Source organism: Chrysemys picta, chromosome 2 (genome assembly GCF_011386835.1).
Source record: "Chrysemys picta bellii isolate R12L10 chromosome 2, ASM1138683v2, whole genome shotgun sequence".
Taxonomy (NCBI): domain Eukaryota; kingdom Metazoa; phylum Chordata; order Testudines; family Emydidae; genus Chrysemys; species Chrysemys picta.
Window position 1 is genome coordinate 169374123 of NC_088792.1, and position 15340 is coordinate 169389462.

The 15340-nt window shown below is 38.2% G+C and overlaps 1 protein-coding gene across 25 annotated transcripts in view; it reads right to left on the reverse strand.

Annotated features, from left to right (window-relative positions):
- Positions 1-15340, reverse strand: part of PIGN (phosphatidylinositol glycan anchor biosynthesis class N) — a 155976-nt gene that overhangs the window by 124064 nt on the left and 16572 nt on the right. For all 25 annotated transcript variants that reach the window (XR_010598692.1, XR_010598694.1, XR_010598690.1 and 22 more), the window contains 4 exons: positions 13817-13938; positions 11571-11669; positions 5233-5339; positions 1495-1619 (listed from right to left, as the gene is read on the reverse strand). Coding sequence is in view for 15 of the 25 variants with exons in the window: in XM_065584832.1 (XP_065440904.1) it covers positions 1495-1619; positions 5233-5339; positions 11571-11669; positions 13817-13938 (453 nt within the window). In the remaining 10 variants the exon portion in view is untranslated. The remainder of the gene's footprint in view (positions 1-1494; positions 1620-5232; positions 5340-11570; positions 11670-13816; positions 13939-15340) is intronic.

The window sequence follows — 15340 nt, forward strand, 5'->3', positions numbered from 1 at the left end:
TTTGGAAAGTGGTCTCCATGTCACAATAATTTAAAGGTGAATTGCAAACCTTTAAAGAATAACAGTTTTAAAAGAGCCCAATGTATTAACACAGCAATTGTAGACTTAAAAGTGAAAATTTTAAAACTCTTTTTCAAGTTACTATACATACCAATAATTGATTTCATGATGTAGTGCTTGTCTTGAGATTTTGATGAGCCATGGATTCTGTGGGCCCCCAAACAGCCTTGTGTGTCTGATGGTGGGCTATAAATCAGTAATTTTTAAGGGGGGGAAGCCACAATGACTAGCTTATCACCAACCAATCAATTCTCATTTTTCTAAAAGGCTAGAAAGTATATCCTTTTAAAATAAAGATGGAGAGGAGCACTAACACTTTGATTTAAAGGGCTCACAGTCATGAGCTTTGCCTGCTTCAAAGGTTAGCCCAATTCCTTGCACTGTCTCAGGTGGAAAAGGGAAACACAGAACTCAAGAGGAAAATCAATGGGATTGTCATAAATTTTGTTTCAAAATGTTTTTGTAATGATGTACGGCCTTAAAACTTTTTCTTTTTTCAATTGCCAATCCAAAAAACTCTGCAGTTCACCTACAATAAGGCTGCAATATCAGCCTTGTTATTTCTGGATTTCCTGTTTACTGTGGAATTAAGATGGACTCTGAACTTCATTTTGGGCAAAAGGAAAAACAAATCATCTGCCAAGTATTCTTTTGATTATGTGTATAATTAATAAGTTTGCTATTGTCCTTGATAATTAGAATTAAGAGATATATGGTGTGACCCTAAAAAACCCACAATGCCAACTAGGCAACTCTATAACAGCAACTCCTAACAAGCCAGACAAACTCACTACAACTAGAACAGGAGTACTTGTGGCACCTTAGAGACTAACAAATTTATTTGAGCATAAGCTTTCGTGAGCTACAGCCTACTTCATCGGATGCATGTAGTGGAAAATACAGTAGGAAGATAGATAGATAGAGAGATCATCCAAAGCAGGTGTGTACTGTTCCCTTGGGGATAACCCTCTCAGAAATACCAGTTGGCTAAGTGCATAAGGGGCTGAATACTACAGAGAAATGCTTCAAAGGGGCTCGGGTGCAGCTATTGTTAATCTGCAGGGCAAAGACAGGGCTGGCATAGCCCAGAGAAGATGGTTTAGGTGCTAACAGACAGGAGATGTTAGGGACCCAGCAAATCTCCCGCTTGCTGGAGGCGGGGAGGAACAAGGTGACTCTAAGTCCTTGGCAGCCTGAGAACAGTCAATTATGTTAATATATCTGTATATGCTACTGTAGATATATGCAAATTAATGAAAACTTAGAGTTTAATTTGTCATGGCAACTTAAAACTTTGCCCCTTGTACAAGCTCATCAAAACTGCAAGCCTTTTATCTGGATTGGTAAATATTGTTGCGGAGAAAAAGTTGACTTAGGACAAAAAAAAGTGTGTTAAATGCTAACAAGAAAGTTATATTTAGCATGTTAAATTACCTGGAGTTTGGCCGATGAGCATGTCCATTTGTGTCTATCCCTAGCAAATGCAGGAACAGAACTACTTTTTCTTCATTTACTTTAGAGAACAATGTTTGATTACTTCTGGCAGCTTGGAAGAAGTTCTATAGGGAAGAAACCATCAAAAGATTATTCTGAGAATCATGGGGAAAAAAGGAGACGCAGCCTATTAAAATGCAGATTTTATTTAATGTTTATATCACAGGAGTTGTATTGTGCAAAACTATGAAACAGCAAATTAATTACTGTGCAATTCTGTTTATCTGAAGATAATATTCCAGTATTCACTGCTGGGGCTCACCTAGAGCAAGACAGGCAGAAATCTTCCAGTTCTTAAGCTTTTACGGTCCCTATGAGCAGTGATAGCAGGTAGGATTGTGAACTATCCTTTCCTTCTTTCTTTTGCATTGGTGGTCACACACTATACCTGAGCTTAACTGCTGCTTTGTAACCTTCCACTTATTTCTTGATATGAAGTGGGAAACACAGGCATCCCAAATAAAAGTGAGAAATGACTCTTCCTAAATGACCATTATTATTAAAGTAAATGTTGGTGTTAGCTGTCAGATGACCATTATTTTTGCATTCTAAACGCAAACTCAAACAAGGAACATCCCAAACACAAGAAAAATTCTAGGGAGTGGAATGATTTAGGTTCTCCTGTTTTGGAAACAGGTTTTGCAGGATCGACATACCAAAACATGGTTCATCTCCAGAGACCAAATCAAAGCAACAGTGTTTTGTAAATGTATGGAGTGTGGAAAATGCATCTGCCTTGCATATGTCTGAACAGAGCCTTCCCTGAGGCATGAACTGGAAGCCATTCTGTCTCAGAACAAATGAACCTTGGCATGACCATCTGGTTTTACGCCAGCCATATTACAGTAATGTGAAATACAATCGGACAGCCATTTTAACATGATCCTCTTAGTGACACTGCACTGCCCAGGGAAATAGTGTCGAATGAAACAAGAAGCTGGGTAGACTTTCTAAGGGTTTTTGTCCAAGAAGAATCTCAAGCACTTTGCAACATCAACATGGAAAAGGACCTCACTGGGATGGCAGGTGGATGCGGAAAGATCATTGTCAGAAGAGGATGCTCATTAAGATTTAACTCTGGCACCATTCTTGCAAAGGAATCTCTGGTTTGTATGTAAAACTCATAATTAGGGCCCTACCAAATTCAGGGTCCATTTTGGTCAATTTCGCAGCCAGAGAATGTTAAAATTGGTCAATTTCACGATTTCAGATGTTTACATCTGAAATTTCAGGATGTAACCACGGGGGTCCTGACCCAAAAGGGGATTATAGGGGATGTCGCAAAACTGTTGTAGGGGGGTCATGGGATTGCCACCCTCACTTCTTTGCTGCCTTCAGAGCTGGGCTCTAAAGACAGCAGCTGCAGAGCTTCCTGAAGCTGGAAGTGACTCCCAGAGGTGGAGGTGAGTATGATCTCCCCCTGCTGCTGGGGTCCATGCTGGAGCAGTGAAATTGACAAGAAAGCTGCTCACAGCTCTGGCTGTCACCCCATGGGTTCCTGGCTCCAAGTTGGGCTGCCCTTGGGTACCCGGCTCCCCGTCCCCTGCTGTCCAGGCTCCCCACTCCCCGCTCGAAACTGGACTGCCCCCCGGGCTCCCTGCTCTGAGCTGGGCTGCCCCCCGGGCTCTCAGCTCCCACTGCGAGGCAGGTTGTGCCTGCCCAGTTTCCTCGGAACTCCCAGCTCCCCACTGGGTTGCTGCCTGGGCTCCCCCCACAGGCAGTCCGGCTGCACCAAGGCTCCTGGCTCCCCGCTGGAAGCTCTTAAATTGGCACGGGTTTGAAATGCAAGGCAGCCAGAAATAAGGCTGGTGGAAGCCAGAGTGAGACTTTGTGCTTGTAGAAAGGCGGCTACTGGTGTCAGGGCTCTGAACAAAAGCTGCATAGCACAAAAACACCCAAGCAGTGACAGAACCCATTACTGGTCTGGATGGTCCCCAAAATATTACATCCACTCACTTAAATCTGCATATAAGTGGCATTATTATATAGTCTTCTCCTAAGACCTAATTCAAGAAAACTATAATTGAAGTCATTGGTATTTAAAACATGAAACAAACAATAATATATATTGAATAGGGACACTGTAACTGATGGAATGCTCAGTTTGCCTGCTTTCTGCAAACAAATTTTTGCAGGGGTCCACCTGCAGATATTTGATTGCAGGATCAGAACTCTTGCAAGGATTTCCAGACTACAGCCGCACTACCAGTGCTATATTTGAACGTAGGAAAGAGTAAGCCTGCTTTTGCGACTTAAAAAAAATATCAAGTAAAAGGCAAGTTTAAGTTTCAAATTCCTGAAATTAAAAACTTCATCATGTTTCAAGGCAAATCCTTTCGAGGCCTAATTAGCCAGAATGCCATCTGAAAAGAAGGAAATATAGACCTGTGGTTTTCTCTTTCGTTAGCTGAGTTCCCATGAAATTTCAAAAATCTCAGAAAAAGTCTGATGGGGGGTGAGGGGGGAGACATACCAGCAAATACTGATTTATAATGAAAACCAGTTACCGACAATTTACTGGACACTCCTTTTTGCAACTTGGCCGTCACCACATTGACATTCAATCAATCTAATAATATGGAACACGGTAGAGAAGAGGAGCCATACAGTTTTGAAGAAGTGTTAATTTTTCAGATTTAAATTTTCACATGCATTTATATGTAAGAGAAGGGAAAGTGTGTTGAGTGTGGTACCAATGAAGTGTAACAGGAACAGGAAGGAAGGCTTATTTTATAAGTTCTGGGGTGCGCACTCCATCTAGCTTTGTGTGTACATTACATGATATTGCACAGTCCGAAATCAATGCAGGGTTACACATAGGTGTGTTACAACAAAGATAGGCAACAGTTAACGTTTCACAGTTTTGCAAAAAAGTGGGTTAGAATTTTAAATTCAGGTTCACCTTCTGATTTATTAATACATTAGTTGCACATATTAACAAAATATATAATGTTATCAAATGGATTAGTAACAGAACTTCTCATAAGTCATAACTATGTGGATTTCATTGAAAGGGTGTATATGCCTGTTTAATATAGAATGTAAAATTTCAAGCACCATAGCTCTATTAAAGTTTCTCAAGTTTTTCTAAATTAATGAATTTCTAATTGAAACTTTGATAATTACTTCATTGAATTTTCCTATCAAATGAAAACACTCAGAGCCAGAATACTGTAGATTTGTAATACGCTTTTCTTTTTTAAAAATTAAATCAGCTGGTGATCAGAAAAAAGTAAAAATTCTTCCAATTAAGGAGAATGGAAAAGGCATTAAGTGATTAATATAACCTTAACCAACAATCAATGAATTTACATTGAAATACCCATCTGTAAAGTATTCAGGAAAGTTATGTGAACAATGGAAATAAATTAATCCACCCACCGTGAAATAGGCAGATACCTCGTTATCTTGTAAAATGTGTTGAATATTTGAATGATCAACTGGAATCACTCCTGCATTTTTAGTAGTTTAAGGTTGTGTGTCATATGTGATTGCAAAAGATATTCTGTAGATATGCAGTAGGAAACACAATTTTTAAAAACTGGCTTTAGAAAAAGCACTAGAAAGTTTACTGCAAGGAGCAGTCTTAAACCTGACAAGGGTATTTTCTTCTATTACCCAGTTGCAACCTGTGTCTATAATGCATAAGTGATATAAAACAGAGAAATATTTATTCACCTTAACATGGTCAAAAACCCAAGTGTCTAGTTTAGTTGCATCTTGTGCTCCAAAGTCTTCCTTTTCTGCTGTATAACAGTATGTATAAACGTGATCCCCACTGGCACCTGCAAAAACAATACAGATGCAATATTGGGTGGAAGCAAGAAAATTAAACTTTTTTTCCTTAATAAAAAAATATAGATTGCCTGTTAAAATACAGGACGTGAGGGAGAAAAATATTGATAAACCCATACAAACACAAGAAAAGAGATTAGAAAGAAGAAAATGCCTCTTGAATAATCTTAATTCACTCCTCATTTTATGTTCTATTGTTTCTTGAGTTGTATAACTATTCTCTTATCAGACAGTGTATCGATAGTACCAACATCAGAGATGTCCTTATACCTGAAGTTCCTTCAGTTCTTGGGAGGAAATAATGTTTGGAAAAGCAAAAATTGAGTGAAATACAATCCAATTTTATCAAAATGAAATGGGCAATATAGAATTTATTAGAAAAACAAGAGTTTAGAAAAGGGCTTGTCTACATGAACACTTAGTTCATGGCAAACTGGGGTATAAATCTACCCCACACTAGCCTGCCATGCACTAAAAGTATGCCTATACATGGAGATGGAGATATGATTCCCAACTCCAGGAGACTAATTCACTTTGGAAGTGAATTGAACTAAACAGAATTAAGGACATTTTACTTCTGAATGAGAGAGTGTACACACAGGGGTTTAATGCAGTTTAATTAATCTACTTCTAATTCACACCTTTAGTTAATTTGGATTAATTTTCCTCAGCACCCCTATCTAGACAGCTCCTAAGAAGACGACTTTTTCACATAAGTAATAAATGCTTGGCGTCGTATTTGAATTTAGATTTTCAGATCAAAGAGATTCTACTGTACTGCTTCTATCACTCTGACACAGATTACTAACTGGAAATTAAGAAAAGATTAAGAGAAGATATACCCAAAGACCACTAAAATGCCATTTTACCTCAGATGTTGCAAGATGCTGGTCAAGAGGTCAAAGTGCAGATCACTACTCTGGAATTGGTGATTAAAGGTGCAAAAATCAAATATAAAACATCTTTACCTCTAGCTTTGATACACAAAGACTTCTAACTTCCAGATATTAAACCTAATGTGAAACCAAGTGAGACAATGCCATATCATAGAGACTTTAATAAAAGAAATTATAACACTCAGTTTTAAACAGCAAAAGAGTGGGTAAAGAAAGCTCAAAGGAAGGATGCAGATTAGTTACATCCAATCAGTAGGGCAGCCCCCCTACTGTAATATGCAAGGATAATTTGGGAATGGATTGGGACCTGCACAATCTTCAAAGTCTTTATCTTTAAAAATTAGGTCTGATGCATAAAAAAAGGCAGGCATCACTTAAAATGAATGCATTTTTCTGAAAATTCTCAAACAGGCACTGATGTGGAAAAATATAGTATCTCATTTTGTACACATTAAAGTCTATACCATGCTGTCTTGTGAAACAGAGAAAAGAGAAAACACATCAAAGTACTGAATTTTTGAAGTCCTGATGAGATCTGAAATCAGGTGGAACTTATAGAAATTCTGCAGTCTGGCTGAGCTGTTGAAGTCACAGGGCTCTAAGCAAGGCTATTTCTATTATTTCTGCATAAACTTCCAATGGGGAAATGTTCTTCTGTCAGTTCATAGCAACATAGAATTCAACTGATTTGTATAGTGCAATTTCCAGGCTTGTGGGTGAACTAACATACAAAGTTCAAGAGCTAGCATTTATCTGGATTATACTAAAGCCTAGCTGAAGTGTTACACAAACTTCAATACCATTAAAAAAGGATTTTAGGACAGGAACCTGAAAGCTGTAGCCCTTCATGTGTCATCCCTGTTTTGCAATTGGGTTTATTTAAAAATCCAGAACACATAGTTTGCTGAGTTGCTGTCAGAATAGTGAGTAGAGTCCTCCAAGGCACTTTTAAAAATCTGTTTATTACTGTCAATGGAGTTGAACTGAATGGAGAAAGTATACCAAAAAAGGAGGCAGAGCTCACCAGCCTTGGTAGCTGTTGCAACCATCCTTGTTGATATTATGTGATGATGCATTGTTGTACCATCTTCTGGTGATGGGATACAGCAAGGGAAATAAATTGGGGATCAATCTGAAACAAGTTCCTGTCCTTGAGAAGTGCCAGCACCAGGAAACCAAAATTAAGTATGTGCAGTGTATGGGCTGATTAGGGGTACACTCCTAACACTCCCCACCCTAATTTTTACCCAGATGAAGAATTTGTATTAATGTAAAAACAAATAAAACAGCGGGTGCAATGGCTCCTTCCATAGAAAATTTTGAAACACTTCACTGCATTTTAGATTCTATTATGACACTTCAAAAGACAGATTATGAAAAATATCTACTATGTATTAAGTACTGTATCTATCTTTGGAGACAGAACTGACAGGAGAGGGAAAGCCTCCTTTTCCCTCTATTCTGCCAGAGGGAGGAGGCGGCAGGGATTTGGGGAAAATAACTTCCTTTAGAAGAGATGAGAAAAACAGGGGAAGCTCAGCTAGAACACTTCTTCCAACCATGAGCTGTTGCTGCTCTTTCCACTAACTAGACAGACAGGGAGCCCCAGAAACTACCCAGTCAGGTATCAGCTCCTCCCACATCAGATTTCCATGTCTGATGTGTCTTCTCACCAACAGATTGCATCCTCATGGTGGTGAGCAGAGTCCTAGTCAAAGAGCACAGAAGGGGTATGCAAGGTCAGCATCTTAGGGGGTGATGCATGTCAGTCTTCAAGCTGAGAGCCGTGTATCTAGTTCTGCTAGTCATTAATAGCAGATTCATTAGGCATCACCTGCTGTTAAAACAGTATGCCAGGCACGCTATATGTGAACCGGCAAAGGGTAGGACCCTTCAAGAAAAAAAAACAGCAGTTATTCACATAGTAAGTGTGCTCCTTTGAGATGCTTGCTTTCACGGATTTCGTGTCAGTGATGCAACTTGGAACTTTTGAACAGTAGTGTTTGCTGAGGATGCCCCACACGCAGCCTGTCTGTATCTCGGAACCCCACAACCATAGTTATTATAGTTAGCAGCATTAGAATTCTTAGCCTCATCTAGTCTCCAATGAGTTGTTCACATATTATTGCAGACCTACCTAAGCATGGACAAAGCCAAATATAACATTATGTCACCTGAAAAATAGAGCTCCTAGCTCTGTTACTGCGGCAGTTCTCTGTCTGATGAATTCCCCATGGTTCACCAGCGGAAACATCGCTCTAATAGGACATCTATGTCAGAGACTTTAGCATGTGCCCAGGGGTCAGGAACTGGTAGGGAGGAGGCACAGATAGGATGAAGGCAAAAGGCACTTAGGAACACAGGCTGTCTGTGATGGAATGTGACCCAAGGGAGCCTGGGCAGCAGAGGAGAGCTAGCATCAGCTAACAGAAGTATCTGATGGATCTGAGCAGTTTCGTTTTCTTGGCATAAAGTAGTAATGATGGACTAGGAGGGAAAAAAACACCTGTTTTTCTATTTAAGTCCAAAATTTGAAAAGTGGTCTGTGACTGATATGTACTGAAAATGGGTGAACTTGAAGTTTGGGGCTCATGGGTACTGTGGTGGTTTAGCTAGTTTCAAGGCCAAATTTAAAGAGGACCATTTTTAAAATCTTTCCTTGGCAAAAATTAATATATATTTGACACTAAAATATTGTAAAAATTTACTGTTCTCTGAAAAAAAGGTGTTAAATTCCAAGACTAAATGCATTCATTAAAGAAAGAGAGGAAGAGAGAGAGAGAGAGAGAGAAATATTTTAATTCTGCTTAAACTGTATCTGCAAATATATTGTACATTAAAGTACAGAATTGCTATAGGCATTTCAGTGACCAATCGAAAATAAAAGACTAAATCACCTGGGTCAAAAAATCTTTCAGAAATTCAGATTTCTAAGGATCAGTATTTTGGCATTTAAGAAAAACAACAATTAAAAACTATTATTTTAGTTGGGGACAAAGAATCTACTACGTTTTAGATTTCTCTACTGAAACATACAATAAATCCTTTACTGTAATGCACTTTTCTGACAAGACAAGGAAATGTCCTGGCAAACTATATTTAAGCATTGTTGCAGATAGAGCCATGTTAGCTAGTATTTTCCCCCTGGTTAGCTTAGACTGGAATAGACAACCATTGTGTAGAAGTTACATTGAAATTTGGATGATCATACAAATGTTTGAAAAGTCAAGGATAACTAATTCAATTATGGAAACTATAATTTAACTCATTGATGATTATTAGGCAGCAGGCTTTTCATGCGAATATTCTGACTACTTAGCCATAAAGCTGTCACCAAGTGGTATAAAGGACCATAGTTTGATATTTTATATTGTTAGCATATAAAACAAACATTTGTAGTAAGCATTTACTTTGGGAAAATAAATACCTCCACTAATATATAAAGGTGAATTAACTCCTTCTTAGAAACTACTTATTCCAATCCATTTCCCAGAGTTGTATATGCTCCTTAATGATGACTTCAGTGTGAGATTGTACCACAAGTTTCTCAAGTGATATGGTAAATACCATTTACCTTCTTTCTCAAACAAAGCCAGTGAAAGATAGCACAGTACACTAAAACTGAATTCCACAAATCCTTTCCCAAGAACACATGGCTGCAAAAATGTAAACAATCTGCCAATGGGCTGGATGCCACATTCTCTTCCCATCCCCCACCCTCCCCCCCCCAAACCCAAGCTTCAAGCAGAGGTCCTGGGAAAGATAGATTCCCCAGAAGAGATTATTTTGCAGCTAATCATAAAACTGTTTTTCAGATTAACGCAGAAGTGGAAAAAAGAAGGGGGGTGGGAAACCAAATTATTCTTTCTTAATCCAATCACTGAAAATAATGGGGTTCAGGCAAAGTACAATTATTGTCATCGTGAAATATATTTAAAACAATTCTCTCAATTCTAAAATTATCTAGGAGGAGGCAACACTGGAGTTTACCATATTATTCTGGTTCATGGATTTCAAATTTAGCTACAACAGTAGACTGTACATTCTTCTTGGTGCTCGGGGGGTTCCGCCACATCCTTTTCACAGTCTCTCGGATCCCCAATTTGTCATTCCCTCTCAATCCCCTGTTTATATTCTCTACTCTAAATCCCCAGCGCATAGCCACCATCCTTCTGAAGAAGACCGGATGGAATTTCCTTTAGAAGTCCCTTAATTGGCTGACATGTCACTTGAGTAAAATGCAAACAATATGTAGGACCAAGTAGGGGGGAGGGATAGCTCAGTGGTTTGAGCATTGGCCTGCTAAACCCAGGGTTGTGAGTTCAATCCTTGAAGGGGCCACTTAGGGATCTGGGACAAAATCAGTACTTGGTCCTGCTAGTGAAGGCAGGGGGCTGGACTCGATGACCTTTCAGGGTCCCTTCCAGTTCTAGGAGATAGGTATATCTCCATATATTATTTATTATAAGCACACTGCTTCCAGTGTACTCCCAGCCTTTACCAACCCAGGGACTGAGAGATCAGCACTAGTAATCTAATCCTGAGCTCAAGGATAGCATCACAAAACTCCATGTTTGCATTTCCATATACTGTATTCCCACTTATATTTTACTGATCTAAAATAGGAGTGAGAAAACGTATAGTAAATCCCATCTCCATTTAATATGTACAACAGGCACAGGAACAACAAAATGAGGAAAATGATTGTTAAACTCAGTTTCTTAATGAAAGTCATAGCTATGTCAAATTTAACAGTAATTTTTAAATTACAGAAGTTTCAGAATTGCAACAGTATATGCAATTTTTATATCACACACACACTGGACCTAAGAAACTACGCTTGGGGCTAAATTGCACTATTAGGTAGGTAAGATTAGGAAAGCATCAGAATAGTCCATAAACAGTAGTGAGAAGTTATGCTCTATTTAAAGCTTGTTTTCTTTTCTGGTCTGTGATGAGGAATATTTCCACCCCACTCCCAAATTAACAGGCTTCATGCTAGAGAAGACATGTTAGCATTCACTGTGTTAATAAAGTCACAACCACCGTAAGCCATCGCTGGAGAATTTGATTTACCTATTGTACAAGACCAGGACTTATCCTACTCCTCTATGTAGTATTTCTGTAAGGTTTTGTTTTTATAATCTGTATGTAAAATGTAATTTATAATAATACAAACAAAGCCCTACAGAAATGCTAACTACTGGTAAATCCTGCAAATACCTCTCTGACTAATCTACTTAAAAAAAAAAAAACATTTAAACCACATCATAACTACCAGTGTAGTGTTTATCAGCTAATAAGATGCACCCCATTTAAGCTTACCTTTAGCAAACATAGGTAAAATATCTGGACTTCCCCAGCTCCAAGTATATTTACTTTCATTGAAAACTGAATCAAATTCCACTGGGTTCTCCTTCCATCCTGTCAAAACAAACAATGTTAAAGGGATTGTTCAGGTGTAACAGAGAGCCTGATCTAGCCCATTGTCTAAAAATGAATAGTACTAGAAAATTGGGAACATTTTTAAGTCTTTATTATAATATTTAATAGTAAATGCTAGAGTTAAGATTACATTTGACTTCCATTGTAACCCCATTTGCTTATGCTCATAAATCTGGGTGAAAAAAACCTTTTTTGGCTTCATAGTTAGTCTCTTGTGTCAATGGTTTTAGTAAGTCTAAACAACAACCGTCCACTCTTTTTTCCATTAAGCAAGGATGACAAACAAAATTACTCATTTTTTTCCAAAGTAAGATAATTTAAAGACTTTATTTTGTGCATGCATAATTCAAAAGTGTTTGAACTTTATTAGTACCCATGGAAGAGTAACCTCCAGGCTAATACCTGTACTAATAAAAGAGTTATAAGTGATTGAAAGTTTGGTCTTCTCCATGTGTAGTACAAAGTTTCCACTAAGTTTAGAGTTCAAATACTACCTATAGGACTGGAGAATAACGTGAATATCTGATGAACCTTACAGCATGACTGGAAAACTATTTGTTGCCCAGGAATTTAAAGAGAGGGGGAATTTAGGAAGAAGGGAGGGGGATTACCTTCTCTTAGAGCACTAAGAGGGTATGCGTAATTTCATTCACCTTTAATGGAACAAGCAATCTATTTGTTATAGGAATTAATGATTGGAGATTAATTTTAAAAATTGTCAGAGCACGTAGAGCACTGATTGGATGCTTGTTAGTTAAATTAATGTCTTTTATTTATTTATTCTTTTAAATTTATTAGAACACATAATCTAGTTGTTTTATAGTTATATGAATGAGGTTGATTTGCACAGCTGTGTACTGATCTATCTACATAACCATGGAAGTACAAAGTGAAAGCTCTGCAATATATACTTTGAGGATAAATCCCACATCGGCCCAATGGGGATGGATTACAAGACTCTGTTTTGAACAGTATTGAAAAAACACTGCCAGCACTCAAAACTTAATAGTCGTCTTATTTCTTTCTAGCTTCTATAAATGTCTTTGACACAATCAAAGGGACACAGAGAAGAATTAAAGAATGAAACAGTTTGTGCCCCTCTGACACTGGAAACTAAATATTATTTGTCTTTTTGACATATCTCATCTCCACCAATCTGGGGAGCCATAATTGGGATTTCCCCTGCCCATACCCTCAGCTCTTATTTTTATAAAGTAAAAAAAAAAAAAAAAAAAACACAGCTCTAGTCAAAAGAGCTAGACTGATAGCCTTGAAGTCTGAAGCCCTCAGTACATGTAAAGCAGTCAGAGGCAGCTCATGCTTAACCCATGCTATCCTGCCAATGTACCTCAACCCCGATCTATATGGACTAGTTTATTCACCATGTCCATTCAATTCTTGGCCTCTCTGCTGAGACTGCATCTAAGCTTGGCCAGTTGTGAATAAGGACACCTATTCATTAGGATCAGGACTAAGACCATCAACTAATTTTATTTAGGCAGAGGTTCAAATGAATAAATAAACAATCATTTTTAAAAGATCAGGCTTTATAATAGATTTGCCATCTGGCTCTCCTTGAGGGCCAACGGCCTCCCGTATTCTATGTTCCTGTCCCTTGACCTCTGGCCCCAATCTCTAGATTTCTAGTGAGTAAATCCCTCCCTGTGAGGCACGTCACCATTGAATCTAGAAGGAGCCACTTTGTGGGGAATAGATTAGTGATGAGTGGTACAGTAGTGATGAATCCACTAAATTATCCCTAACTGAGGAGCTCAGTTAGCACTCCCAAAAGCTAGGTCTCAGAAATGACATCTATGCTTTCCTCTCATACTGGAAAAGCCAAACCATACTTAGTTACAGGCTGATCGCATACTACTTCTGTCTTTATATTTGAATTTTAATACTTTAAAGAGCTCTCTAGTACAATAATTAACCCTAAAGCAGGAATAAAAATATACAAATCCTATTTTCATAAATATTAATAGTAGAAAATTCTTCAAAAATGAACTCATGTTTTTCAGTCTATTATGTAGACATTTAGTAACCAATTTTGAACCTTACTATACCATCAACAGCTCTTATTTGGAGGATGATGTCAAATTTGTTGGAACCTGGGGCTTGCATACCTTTAGCAACTGCACTGACATCTTCATAAAATCCAGCTATCAGTGCCACATGTCCTGGTCTAGATTCTGTTGGAACATGAGTATGAGATACTCCCCAGCTGCCTTTGTATTCTATGATATTCCTGAAAAGAAAATACAAGTAATTACTTCACAAGACTGTGTGTGCATGCACAGAGTAGTTTGTAGAAGAAAAAGTGATGACTAGATGCTGTTAGCATTAAATTCAAAACTCTCAGATTTAGTCTTGAACTGTAACTGTTAAACTAGAAAGTAGTTACCATAAGATAACTAAACACCCACCAGGCATAATTATCACTATAGTCAGCCACCATCATGAAGACAGGAGGTTAATTGGTGTGATCATACATTTCAAGTTAATACATTATCTTATTTCTACTGTTTTTTCTAATAGGGGTTATTCAATTTTTTCTTGTAAAGGTTATTCTTTTTTTCCCTCTCAGAATTTTTTTTCTAGTTTTTGCTTTCTCTGTTCCTTCATTAAACCTGTAAATTTCCAGATTAGGTTTTTTTCTCCTCCTCAATAAATAAAATATAGCCAATTATATGTAGTTCTTGTGATAGTGTCCTTTTTCTGGGCTAAATTTCAGAACTGAGAGGGGTCACTGAAGAGGGGCAGGGAAGGGAGGTAAAATAGAGGTTATAAAATCAGATTACTCCAACACCCATTACTTGGATGTAATCTTCTACCATGAAGATTGAAAGTAGGAAAAAAGTCCCCAAAGGGAGAGAGGCAGGTAAAATGGTGCAGCTGGAGAACCAAGAAGCAGGGTTGTTCCAGACCCTTGACCAAACCATCAAAACTAATATGTTGATTATTATTGTTGAGTAGTCAAAGAGGATATAGTGAGTGGTCTCCCTTTGAAACCTTGTTTTCTTCTTTTTAGGCAGCTCAGTAAGTCTCTGGAAACCAGAAAACTGGACAGGGTGGGGTCTCAGCCATCTGGGATCTACTATATCTTTGTTTAATTACAGGCATAAAAATCCCAAACTATTGCAAAGCAGGCCTGGAGTCCTTCAATGTGTGCAATGTTTCATTGGTGGTATCAGCAAAGAGTTTCAGAAAAGGGGAGATTCTGGACAGTATTTTGCTGCTCCCTAGAGATCCTGGAGCCAGGATGCCCAATGCATGATGATTGCCATGGAGATAGAATGCACTGCAGTGTCAGTTGCTTCTAGGGAGGCCTGTAATGATGTTTTAGCCAGAAACTAACCTTTGGCTATTATGGCCTGGATCTGTTTGCAATGTTCTGCCAGAAGGCATTCAAAAAACCTGGTGAACTTGGAGTAGTGTGATTGTATTTCATCATAAGAGCATGGTAATTTGCAATCCTAAACTGTAGGGTCGCTGAGGAGTAACTCTTATGGCCAAAAAAGTCAAGGCATTTTTTGTCCTTATCATACTGGGTAGATTAAATGTGGTCTGTCTACCACATTAATTTACTGCTTTAACAACCAGGGACTTAGGAGAAGGATGTGAAAATAAAATTTCACAGTCCTTGGCTG